Genomic DNA, 13,613 nt, shown 5'->3' on the forward strand with positions numbered 1-13,613 from the left:
TTTGTGGAATCTTTCCACACTCCTCAGACACTCGGAGTTCAGAAAAACGTTTCCTTGCTTGTGCTCACCAACGTTAAATTGAAGAGGGTGAGCAAGGAAAATCCAACACTAGACCATCTCCCAACGAGATTTCTCAACGCGGCTGCCCGGGGATGGGCACTCGCACTCATGTCGATAAACCTTCCATTCACGTTGAGGAAGCTGCCGCTCTAGTAGTACTTCTACTCAAGCGACGGAAAGATGCAGCGCCCTCTTGCACTGTGCGTGGTGCTGTTTGCACTGATTTTACTGCGCGGGACAAACATCTGTCGCTAAAAAATCACTGTGTTTTAGAAAATGAATTTTGAGTCTAATATGCTAGTAACTTGTACTTTTAGAGCCTATGTAAGCCGAATAAAGTTTTATATCTGGCTGATATGGCGTAAATGTGCCAACGCAGCTGTAACAATCTTGTGACCCGCTGGCTTGCTCTTGACAATAATCCAGTATCACAGCTTCAGCTGAGGCCCCCAATTCCTAGCCTCATCATTCACTTAGCCCCCAGGGCGTCTCATCATTGCACACACATACATGCCACCATTGCTACTTAGTTCATTCCTAGAGATCCACACGTCACTGCAGATCCAGGGCTTGCTACCAGCCACAGCAAGCTCCAGCACTTGCCCAAATAGGATAGGATAGGATATATGTTTATAAAGACCGCGCGATTGCAGTGGCGTCTTGGCGCTAGTGTATGTAGAAAGGAAGTATGACCTGTGTTACCAGGGGACTATGTGGAAGTGAACAGCCATGTTTTCAAGTCCTTCCTAAAGACCTGCTGATTAGATTGAAATTTCATGGCCATAGGCATTTTGTTCCATAACTTTGATGCACAACTTGATAAAGTCCTGCCATCCCATCTTGCCCGTCTGATCTTAGCAATCTGGATAAGGCCTAAATTAGCAGATCTAAGGGTACTTGGGGGGTATAAGGTAGGAACATTTTTGGGAGATTCTCAGCATCGCCACCATAAAGTTCTTTGTGCACCAGGCATAAGGCCTTAAATTCCACCCGCTGCTGGATGGGAAGCCAGTGCAGTGACTTAATTCCTGCCGAGGTGTTCTGTAGAGACTGCAGTTTTCTCAGCTGGGTCTTATCAATGCCCCAAAAAAGGGCATTGCAATAGTCCAGTTTAGACAGGAAGAGCGCCACCACCAGCGTCTTTTGCAATTCTTATGAGAGAAAAGGGAAGATTTTTCTCAAGGTTTTTAGTAAAAAGAAGCAGGAGGACGTGAGACTGTTTACCTCAGCAGAAAAATTAAACTGGTCATCGAAGAGGACTCTGAAGTTCCTGACCTTGGGGGCAGGACACAGGCATTCCCCGGCCTCAACCGGCCACTAGGAGTCATTCCACCGGCACATGAGACCAGGGCGAATCCATGCCTCCTGATAAGTCTGGCCCAAGGAGAGACGTAGATGTTAAACATTGTCGGGGATAGGGGTGGCGACATCGGCACTGGTGTCTGAGTGACCCCAGAGCAGCCTCGCACCAGGCATCTGCCTGTCTCTTGCTTCATGGTCACTGATGACCACGGGTGGATCTTGTGGGGGACACTCAACATTCACCAGGATGATTCAAGACTTCATACACTAGTGCTTTTGCTTCGATATAATAGTTTGGAGGCAAGCCTAATGCGCTCACAGTTGGCACAGTGTCCAGAGTAATCATCTATTTTAAGCCAACCAATACGCTCAGCGAAGGAAACGGTCCAAGGGACAAAGGTGTTCCCAAAGCAATTACACTATTAAACTTCAAAGGTTGTCTTCTGAAACATCAACAGTGCAAATTGTACTTGTAACGCTTGCACTACTCTAATAAACACAGTGATGGAGCGAGCGACGCCCTGGAACGCCTCACATCTGAGGGACTTGTGGTGGAAGGGCTGCAGGGGAGCGTAAGTTCCTCCCCACCCTCTTCCGTGACATACTAATCACCAAGATAGAAAACAGACACTCTGAACGTACTGATGAGTTTGAAGTATATCCTGTCTCATCGCCACATGAAACAGGCAGGCAGATTGGTTTATTAGCAAAGTTTTATTGCGTAAAATAAGACATTCTTGGCAAACAGCTCACGGCAGCAGTGTCCTTTGTCTAGTTGTTAATCTCACCCCTCACACTAGAAAAGGACACAACTGACCTCACAAAACACATCACAGCATACAATGAAATACTCCTTACAGTATCTTCACCAGACAATCTGCTTTGTTTTGTAATATATGTGAACGTTAGTTTTTGGGTATTTAATTCTCACCAAAATAGCGACCAAACTCCAGCCGACTTCTACCATATGGTCTGGCTTTACCCAGGCCTTTACCCCTTTTGGTCCGAGGTGGAATCTGAGCTCACACAGACCTTGGGTCGGCAGGTTCCACACGATCCCTTACGTCTTCTCCTGGGTGTATTTGAAGGTTTGGACGGCTCTAGAGCGGACAAACATTCTCTGGGAACTGCGGTCGCTGTGGCTAAATCAGATATTGCAGCGGCCTGGGCCCAGCCCAACCCCCCTACCCTGCGAAAGTGGCACCAGGGAGTGGCCCAGAAGGAACATGGTTGTCCCACGAGGGGTCAAATGGCTGAACCTACTGTTTTAAATTGCCAGCTTTGCCTCTCCCGTGTAACGGGGTGCTGCTTTCCAGCTTGGGTGGCTTGCATAAATACTCCTACCCACACAGTGTTTTTTTTTACTGTCTGTTGGAGATAGAATTGGCTTTACTGTGTAAGATGTATGCTGTCTTTTTTTTTCTTTTCAAAATGGTAATAAAATTGATTATCAAAAAAAAAAGAAAATTCCCACCATAATAAACCATCTAAAAACATTGTGAAATGTGTCACAGTCTCGAGAGTTGAAACTGCAGAATGATATGGTTGGTGCCTCCTTTGTATGTTGTTAGAATCTGGACATCCATGAATCCTCTTTTGATCTCTCAGCCTGGATGGGTTGTACAGAATATTTACACAGCCGGTCTGAAGATACTGATAGCGAGTAGTAGTTCCTGCTTTAGTGATGAAAGGAGTTTATATTTGTTGTACTCAAGTGGTTATGGATTCCTATTTCTTCTCCTAGTTTCTTTTTCCCATGTGCTCAGGTCTTTCAATAATTTTTTGTTGAATCCCAGAAGTTATGTCTATCAGGATAGTTTATGATGCACAGTTGATAACATGTCCTCAACACTGCACACATTTCATGAGAGTCTGACAGATTTAATTCGCAGTGAAGCAGCCTCTGTGAAGTTTATTGCTTGGTGAAGTGACGTTAGTGATGTTGAAGAACCTACATTCTTTTTGGAGACGCTGCGAAAGTTAGAGTTTGTCCTTTAACTTTTTGGCAGTGCTTGGAGAAGGCTTCCATCTTGTAAGTGTTACTTGAGGTTGCTGAGCACCACCTTTTGTTTACAGCAGTTTCCATATCCTGTACGGCGTCATGGCCGTCGCCTGTGTGTTCTTTGATGGCGTACAAGGCTTGCCCTAAGATCAAAGCTCTTGCTTCACACAGTGCAGTGATAAAGCCTCTGGTCTGTGTATACGCTTTGATGCCGTACAAGGGACCTCTACTCACACACAGTGCAGTTATAAGGCCTCTCTCCTGTGTGTATGCTTTGATGGCGTATAAGGGCTGCCTTAAGAGTAAAGCCCTTGGAACACACAGTGCAGTGATAAGGCTTCTCTCCTGTGTGTACGCTTTGATGGCGTATAAGGGCTGCCTTAAGAGTAAAGCCCTTGGAACACACAGTGCAGTGATAAGGCCTCTCTCCTGTGTGTACGCTTTGATGCTGTACAAGGTACGCCTTCCGAGAAAACCTTTTGGAACACACAGTGCAGTGATAAGGCCTCTCTCCGGTGTGTGTTCTTCGATGCAGTACAAGGTGTGCCTTCCGAGAAAAGGGTTTGGAACACACAGTGCAGTTATAAGGCCTCTCTCCTGTGTGAGTTCTTTGATGCCGCACAAGGGTCGCCTTCTGAGAAAAGGGTTTGGAACACACAGTGCAGTGATGAGGCCTCTCCCCGGTGTGTGTTCTTTGATGCAGTACAAGGTTTGCCTTCTGAGAAAAGGGTTTGGAACACACAGTGCAGTGATAAGGCTTCTCTCCTGTGTGTACGCTTTGATGTTGTAGAAGATGTCCCTTCTTAGTAAAACTTTTCTCACAGAAATCGCAGTGAAAGGGCCTCTCTCCTTTGTGAGTTTTTTCATGTGTTGCCTTATCAGCAAACCTCATTTCATGCTCAGTGTAGGAATACTGATCTGTGTGTGTTTGCTCGTGCAGTAAAAGATGCATCTTTCCAGTAAATGTTTTCTTACACTCAGCACAGGCATAAGCTCTTAGGCTGGTGTCTATTCTTTTCTGCCTTGCAAGTAGTGTTTTATTGTTAAAATTCTCCCGGCTCTGTATTCCTTGGTGTTTTCCTTCATTTATTTTATAAGCAAAATTCTTCCTTCCTCCAGAAGCTTTACGTTTCTCTTTCCCATCCATACTTTCTGTCGTCGGCTGCTGTGCTGCAGAATGAAATGAACACTGAGAATTATACATGGGAAATATTTCTTGAAAGAAATGCACGGTTATAATATGAGAAAGGTGGACAGTAATATCTAGGAAGGAAGGAAAATGTTACTACCTGTAAACAATCATTTGCTGCTTGTAGTTCTACAGTTCACATGTGGTGACCTCTCATGGGTTGGGTTCTGACTACTAAAAATAATTAATTTAAGATTGAGTTTTGATCTGGAGAATGACTCGTAATCCCATACCAGAAAGGCATAATGCATCAGCGCCCAGACTCCAATTAAAATCCTTGTGTTGTTTTCTCCATCGGAGTACAACTGCTTATATGTGTAAAATAAAAAAATAAACTGCTTAATCTGAGCAACCTATATACTTTCCAACCATACAGCAAGTGTGTGATGCATGTGAGCCTGCAACATGACAAGCAGATAGTATTTGCAAATGAGTAACATTTTCCATTTGCAGCAAGCTGTGGCACATCACAGGTTGTGCCATAACTTAAAAGAATCGGTAAGGTCCAGAACGCCGCAGCCAGGCTCATTCTAGGGACACCACCCACAAACATATGACCCAATACCTACAAAGCATATACTTGCTCCCCGTTGAGAAGAGTATCACTTTCAAACTCCTCATCAGGCCTACAAATCCCTCAACAACATCGGACCCACATACCTCAACGACCAAATATGTTGAGGTCACCAGAGAAATATTTTATGAAAGGATGTACAGAACCACATGTTTCTGCTTTACAAATATCTACTAGAGGTATGTTGGGTAGAAAAGCCATGGTTGCATCTTTATCACACGTGGACTCAGCCTGTGGTATTTCTATGTGGTGTCTCCACTAGGCCTGGGCGGTAAATTCAGTTCCACTTGCGGAATTTGTGGAATTTGGGTAATTTCACATTCCGCGGAGAAAGTGGAATTGCCAAAACCTCCGCGATCCGCGGCTTCGTAGAATTTTTTGCTTGTTCATGTTTTCAAAATGTGAGTTCACAAGATTTTCCCCCCGGGCACGCAAACAGGAAAAAAGCATTGTGAACGAGCGGAAGAAGAAATTCCGCGTGTTTGCAGAATTCTGTGTGCTCACAGACATTTTTTATGCTGAACTTTGCGTAACACGACTACGCAAATTCCGCCCACCCCTAGTCTCCGGACGAGTAGAAAACAGAATATACCAAACTGTGCCAGTGCAAAAAACGGTCTTATTTTTCATACATTTTCAATTCTGATAATGTAGAGCATGAGTGCATGTTTAACACTGGGTGCATATTTATCTTTGTCTTTGTAAACTTGCAGGAACTGTTCATCTAGTAATGGGTCATGTAGTTTGCGAACTGTTTGAGGAAGTGACTGCTACTAGGTAGACAACTATCTACATTAAGGCTTGCAGTGATGTAGTCGCTTAAAAGGTGGACTTGTTACTCTTGATAAAACCTTAACTGGATGCCAGGGGTGCTCTGGTGGGATAACCATTCTCAACTCTCCCATGAACATTTTCACAAGAGTTTTTCAAAAGTATTCCAGCATTAGTGTAGGCTAGGCCAGCTTCTTTATATATGTATGTATATGTTATTTCTATACTGCAAACCTAGCTTGAAGCTAGAGCCAATGATAAACATAAATTATTTTTAAAGAAGGAAGTCCTCAACTCTTTCCTAAATGGGAGCAATGTTGGGCGGTCCTGATTGATACAGGGATGTTGTTCGAGATCATGAGTTCATAGATGGAAAAGGCCTGCTAACTTGTTTTTTTTGTTACAGTTCTAAATATGCAGTCCGATGGAGTTCTCCAACCTCGCATTTGTTGCACTTGAAAATAAGAGCTGAACTTAAGGACAACAAGAATGACGAACAAGTGATAAGGATCCCCTGCGGCTACAAAATCCCCCGCAAATACAGCACCGACCGACCAGGAGAAGGCAAAGCCATCATCCCCAAGAACACCCACCAACTGACCACTTACTCGAATGACTCAACGACTACCATGGAACACCTCCCCTTCCAGATCCAGAGCAACCCCAACACCACCCTCCATGGCTCCCAAATCTACAGGACCCCCGGCCCCCACCCTTCAATGATGCCATTGAAGACCTCATCGCACCCCAGGCTCTAGCATCCACCGATTACATCCTACTCGGAGACCTCAACTTCCACTTGGACAACCCCAGTGACCAAAACACCGACACCCTACTGGAGAACCTCGCCAATATCGGACTCAAGCAGCTAGTCACCACATGAACCCATACAACCAGACACAAGCTAGACCTTCACCTACAGCCACACTACCGAACTCCTCTGGACCAACCCGCACTGTGTGCACTTAGCCATTCCCACCGTTCACCATCCCCCTCTCCCCCCCCCAATGACCCATCTGTTATAGCTGGAACAAGGCCACCGAAGAACTTCTCATCAACTTTCTCAGCATGACCGCACCACCAGCAGACGCCAACACTGCAGCACACAACCATCACCAATGGATCTCCAACTGAGCTGACACAACAGCACCCCTCAAGAAAACACCAGGCAGGCAAAACTTCAAGAAAGCCATCTGGTTAACTTCAGCCCTCCACAAGTCCAAACGTACCAGCAGACAACTCAAGAAGAGATAGAAAAACAACAAAATCCCAGAAACCCAAGCAACCTTCAAAACCGCTGTCAACGCACACCACCTTCTCCTTAAAACCACAAACAAAAACGGCCATCAAAGACAGAATCAAACGCACACAACAGCACAGAAGTCTTTGCCATCGTCAAAGAGTTCGCTAGACCCAACAGCGAGACCACAGATGTCTCACCCTCCCTAAGACCTCAGCAACAAACTCAGCACATTATTCCACCACAAGATCAGGCAGAACTATGACAACTTTGACACCCAAGACCCTGCTACAATGCCTGCCACCACCGCACACAACAAGGCCTTACCTCAACATATCGTGCTCAATGGGACTCCACTCACCACAGATGACACACTCACGACAATGCAGGGCATCCACTCCCACTGAATCTTTGCCCACATCACATCTTCCATTGAACAGCCGCAGCACCAGCTGCTCCATCAAAACTGTCACCTTCCCTGCCACCTGAAAACACGCCACGATCAACCCCTGCTGAAGAAGCTGTCTGCCGACCCGACAGACCTCAAGTACCTCAGACCTATCTCCCTAGTCCCCCCCTTGCCAAGGTCATCGAAAAGGCCATCAATGCCCAACTCTCCAAGTTCATTGAAGCGAACTATGTCCTGAACAAATCCCAATCTGGCTTCCAAAGCAATTATAGCACCGATCCCGGACTCATCGCCGCCATCGACGACATCCCCTCCCTCCTCGACTGGGGCGAAACCGCCACCCTCATCCTACTGGACGTCTCGGCCACCTTCGACAACATCTCCCACCGCACCTAATCACAAGATTCCAGGACGCTGGTATCCACGAAAAATGCAGAAAGAACCATTGATGGACAGAATGCAGAACAATGTCATACATTCACCCCATTTCAGAGATCTGGGCCTAAATCCATCGTTTTTTTGCTCACCATGCGATTCCAGTTTGGACCCAGCCATATGCAAATTAGCCTTGACCCTGCGTCCAATGGGAACAGTCCAGTCCGAACTGCCAGGCCAGGTCCTCCCTGGACTGGAAACAGGCATCCTAGAACTGGTAACAAGCATCCTAGGACTGGTTTCGGTGTTTCACCCCTCATCAGCCAGGATAGCTTGACTCCAGTGGCATGGAGAGCCGGGACCCACGTCTGGGCATACCCATTCCACTCAGGGTGACAAATGCAAAAAGAATCCAGAACAATCGCATACATTCACCCCAGTTCAGAGATCTGGGCCTAAATCCATAGTTTGTTGCTCACCATGCCATTCCAGTTTGTACTCAGCCATATGCAGATTTGTCTTGACCCTGCGCCTAATTTGAACAGTCCGGTATCAACGACAAGGCACTGGACTGGATCCACTCCTTCCTGACCGCCCGAACACAGAGTGTCAGACTATCCTGTTCCTCTCAGAACCTACAAAGATCCCTGAGCCCCACCCTTTTCAACATCTACATGCCCCCCGCACCGCCACGGCCATTGTCAGAAACCACAGACTCAACATCGTCTCCTAAGCCAACAACATCCAGCTGATCCTCTCCCTCACCAATGAACCTACAGCCGCCTGATTCAACTTTCATAGCGGAACGAAGGTCGTTGCTACCTTGATGAAAGACAGCTGCCTCAAGCTCAACTCAGACAAGACCGAAGTACTCATCCTGTGACCCGCCCCCTCAGCTGGGACGACTCCTGGTGGTCCGTCGCACTAGGAACCCCTCCCACTCCTACAGACTGTGTACACAACCACAGCATCATACTCGATTCCTCACTCACAAAGAACCACCATATCAACGCTGTATCCTCATCCTGCTTCAAACGACATTCAGCTGGATCCCCACAGAACCTAGAAAGACGATCACACACACACTCATCACCAGCAGACTTGACTACGGTAATGCACTCTACGTAGGCGTCACTTAGAAACAGCTCACAAAACTACAGAACGTCCAAAACGCCACAGCCAGACTGGTCCTAGACATCCCCTGCTGCAGCCACATATCAGCACCTCAGACAACGCCACTAGCTACCAATCATCAAGAGAATCCCCTTCAAGCCCCTCACACATGCCTACAAAGCTCTCCACGTCATAGGACCAGCATACCTGAACCACTGCCTCTCATTACATGTACCCGCCTTCTCCTACCTCAGGCAATCCCTGTCGCTGCTCCAATTCAGGAAGGACTACAGGACCCGGCTTTTCAACGGAACCTCCACGCCCTGAGGATCAGTACCCCCCACCCCCACCCTCCGCTCTGCGCCTTAAGACCCTCAGGGGTGAGGAGCTGCACTATACAAACTCCGGATTAATTGAGCAATGTCTGCTTTTGAGAATAGAGCCCACTGGGTCTTTGAAACCGAATATATCAGAGGATCTGATCCAGTATGAATACTGTGTACACGTGGGCCAATATGTGATTGTAGGAAATCATGTGCCCACTGGGGTTCTCGCTCTGGTATTACCGCAATGACTTGCATTGTATAATTATACCCTCACTGTCGAGTCCCAAGCGATATATTCATAGATAGGGTTCTACTCTTCTGCAATGGAACAGAGCATCGAATAATACATTGTGATACTTGCTGCCATAGTTCTCATTTCACCCGCTCCCCTCTAGTTTGCTAAGCTGCTAAGGGCCAGGCTCTATTGCTTGGACGCATTATGATCCACCACAAAAGAATGACATCATCTGATGGACCCACATGCATTTACATAGTAGAAACAAATGGCTGGATGCTATAGAAACAATAATTTAATTATACATTTGTGACAGGTCGAGTTTAAGTCCCATTTCTATGCTAACTAATGACAGAACCAAAGCGGATGCTGAATACCATGAAAATGAATGTAAAGCTCTAAACACTGTAGGAATGAACAAAGAGGATTATAATTAACCTGTTTTCATATAGTGCATTGGTGCACAAAACAAATGCATCCTAAAAATGATTGTGATTGATGATGTGAAAAGGAGTAGCAATGAGTATTGATTGTCTATCGCAGACCTATAGATGCAGATCTATGGAGATTAGGGCACTTCACTTGAGGCTTGTTGTTAAGGGGTAACGCTTCACTACGACACTTGCTTAACAAAAACAAGCATTTGCAATGCAATAGGTCTCGCATTAGGAAAGTTTGAGCTATTGGTCTTGTAAATGACACATTTTTTCATTTATGTGTTGGTTTTAAAAATAGCGAAATTAATAGCTTTGACATTTACAATGCCAATAGTTATAAGTTTTGCAAATGTGACACCTATAGCATTTGAAATGCAATATGTGTTGTATCTACGTGACTTACATGTAGTGATATTACAAATAACAATGGCTTTTAATTTTTTTTATTAATTAATACTTAAATAAAAGTTATTGTAATTTATAATGGCAATAGCTTAAACTTCTGTAAATAACTTATGAAGATTATGTTCAGTGTATTTTATTGTGACGAAAATCCAAGAACAGAAGTGAAATATTAACATCTTTTTGTGACATTTGTAATAAAGCTTGAAACATTGAGAGAACATATTTGAACCAGTTATTGTTGAATGGTTGCACAGATTGATGCTGTAGTGGCGCTGAGTGATGTTGTGGTGGCGACGAGTGATGCTGTGGCATTCAGTGATGCTGTGGTGGCGCATAGTGATGTTGTGGTGCCCCTGAGTGATGCTGTGGTGGTGCTGAGTGATGCTGTGGTGATGCGATAGAGTGAGGGCGATGGATAGAGTGAGAGCAATAGATAGATAGAGTGGGGAGAGGGGAGATGGAGGGGAGAGAGGGGAGTGAGGAGAGAGGGGAGTGAAGAGAGATGGGAAAGAGAGGGAGGGGAGAGAGGGATTGGAGAGTGAGGAGAGGGGAGAGTGAGGAGAGGGGAGAGTGAGGATAGAGGGACTGGGGAGAGGGGGAGTGAGGAGGGGAGAGTGAGGAGAGAGGGGGGAGAGGAGAGAGGGGAGGGTAGAGAGGGAGGGTAGAGGAGAAAGAGGGGAGAGTGAGGAGAGAGGGGGGAAGTAGAGAGGAGAATACTGAGGAGAGAGAGGAGAGTGGTGAAAGGGGAGAGTGGTGAAAGGGGTGAGTGGTGAGGGGGAGAGTGGTGAGAGAGGATAGAGTGGTGAGAGAGGAGAGAGGGGGGGGTGAGGATAGTGAGGAGAGGGGAGAGGTTGAGAAGAGGGGAGAGAGGATAGGGGATAGGGGAGAGGGAGGAGAGAGGAGAGTGAGGAGAGGGGATAGAGGGAGGGGAGAGTGGTGGGAGGGGAGAGTGGTTAGAGGGGAGAGTTGTGAGAGGGGAGAGTTGTGAGAGAGGGAGGTGAGAGAGGGAGTGGAGAGTGGGGAGAGGGAAGCGTGGTAAGAGAGGAGAGAGTGGTGTGAGAGGAGAGAGTGGTGTGAGGAGGAGAGAGTGGGGAGAGTGAGGATAGTGAGGAGTGGGGAGATTGAAGTGAGAGGGAGGTGAGAGAGGGAGGGGAGAGTGGTGAGAGGGGGGAGTGATGAGAGAGGATAAAGTGGTGAGAGAGGAGAGAGTGGGGGGAGTGAGGCTAGTGAGGAGAGGGGGATAGTGAGAAGAGGGGAGAGTGAGGAGAGGGGAGAGCTAGAGAGGAGAGGGGAGAGGGAGGGGAGTAAGGAGGAGAGAGGGGAGAGAGGAGGGGAGAGAGGGGAGAGAGGAGGGGAGAGAGGGGCGAGAGGAGGGGAGAGTGGTGAGAGGGGATAGTGGTGAGAGGAGAGTGGTGAGAGGGGAGAGTGGTGAAAGTGGTGGGAGGGGACAGAGTGGAGAGTGGTGAGAGGGGGGATGGAAGGGCTTCGCTGGGATGGAAGGGCATGTTCTTCACTTTGCACAGAAAATACGTTCATAATCCGTTCCTAAAGTTGTTACAGTATCTGTTTTTTCTCTGCTGAAATGATTTAGCGGTCTCGTTTTTCGTCTCTTACAAATGGAAAATATCAATGACAGCATCTGTCGAAAGCTAAAAAAGAAAGTCGTTTTAGGCCCTACAATTTAAAAGTGATGTATAACATACCTTTCATCGGTAAGGGAGATGGCCGTAGCAGGGTCAGGCAAACAAGGCCACCTCTGTTATTACAGCTGTGCTTGTTGCCTGCCGTGGCTTTTGTCCACACAAATGTGCGTTTTCAGGACCATAACATGACATGTCAGAGGCCTGTGCGGGGTGGGCGCAACGACGGCACCTCAAATACGCAGTGCAAAACACGGACCGTTTTAAAACCCTTACATCGGGAAATTATAGAATTTAAGAACAAATCAGGATAGGGTACGCAATTTGAAATTTGTAGCCATGCCTAAGAGAAACGATAAACCTGCCGCATGACAGGATTCTACAACAGTGCGGAACAAGACAAACAAGCAGTCCGATTAATCGAGATCCCTGTAGGCATGACAAAACCAAACCGAGGAAACCGGTCACCATGAGAGTTTTTGCAAAACTAGCAATTCTTTATGCAAAACAGACACTCTTGTGTCAGAACTGCAGCAAGCAAACAGTCTCCACGAGCTGACCTCTGTATTTCAGAACCTATTTCTCCAAGCATGCCTGTACCTCTATTACCGAACCCTGCTCCATGACTCTCAATGAGTCGCTGTATTATTGTAGGTGATGTCCTAGCTTTCCAGGACACTTTTCAGTTCTATGAAGGACACAGACGAGGATTAGGCTCGTCTTTCTTTATTAGCACAGCAGCATTCTTAAAGAAATTCACCTACAACACCAATAAAACCAAAGTGATGCTCCACTTTGACCACTCTGCAGTAAAAAAAACAAGTGAGGCATTTAGTGTGGGACGCGGGTAGTTATTAAGGGTATTTGGCAATGGGTGGTAAGACTGCATGCTTACCTCCCATCCGCTGGTACTGAGTGCTCACATAAGAGAGTTTTAGAGAAACAACCCTGGCACTCGTAAACTCTCTTAGTGAAAAAAGCGGCCGGGAAATGCTCTCGCCATTGCGGGGGCGGGGGGCGTATTCCTTTGAAGTGTGAAGCAGGGGGCGGGGAGCGGATCCCTTTGAAGTCTGGAGCAGGGGGCTGATGCCAAGGCTCGAACATATGGGGTGTAAAAAAAAGTCTTTGGAGTGGCATTGCGCAGAGGGGGGTGGGGGAGAGCATTCCTTTGAGATCTGAAGCTCTCGGCATTGCTGTGGCGGGTCTGATGCGATGATGCGAGGCGGCTCGGGGAGCAAATGGCAAGCTCGTGCATGGGCACATGCACTCTGCGTAATCCGCCTGCCAAAGCCCCTTGGTCAGCTTTCCTGATCCACCTCTATATGTCAAGCTGCAATGCTTGCGCATTGGCAGGTCTCGACCTAATTAGGAATCCAGGAGTACTGGCTTGGACCTCTTCTGTGGGGAGTTGAGTAAATACGAGTTACGAGTCTGCACACACACAGCGCAGTGGCAATAGGGTATTTGGCAATGGGTGGTAAGACTGCATGCTTACCTCCCATCCGCTGGTACTGAGTGCTCACATAAGAGAGTTT

General features: G+C 46.9%; 1 protein-coding gene across 1 annotated transcript in view; it reads right to left on the reverse strand.

Moving 5' to 3' along the window:
- Positions 1–2,064: 2,064 nt before the first annotated feature.
- LOC147736766 (uncharacterized) overlaps positions 2,065–13,613 on the reverse strand; it is a 54,934-nt gene continuing 43,385 nt past the window's right edge. Inside the window, exon 3 of the mRNA XM_086953472.1 lies at positions 2,065–4,534. Coding sequence (XP_086809598.1) covers positions 3,591–4,534 — 944 coding nt within the window. The 3' untranslated portion in view covers positions 2,065–3,590. The remainder of the gene's footprint in view (positions 4,535–13,613) is intronic.

Source organism: Lissotriton vulgaris, chromosome 1_2 (assembly GCF_964263255.1).
Source record: "Lissotriton vulgaris chromosome 1_2, aLisVul1.2, whole genome shotgun sequence".
NCBI lineage: Eukaryota > Metazoa > Chordata > Amphibia > Caudata > Salamandridae > Lissotriton > Lissotriton vulgaris.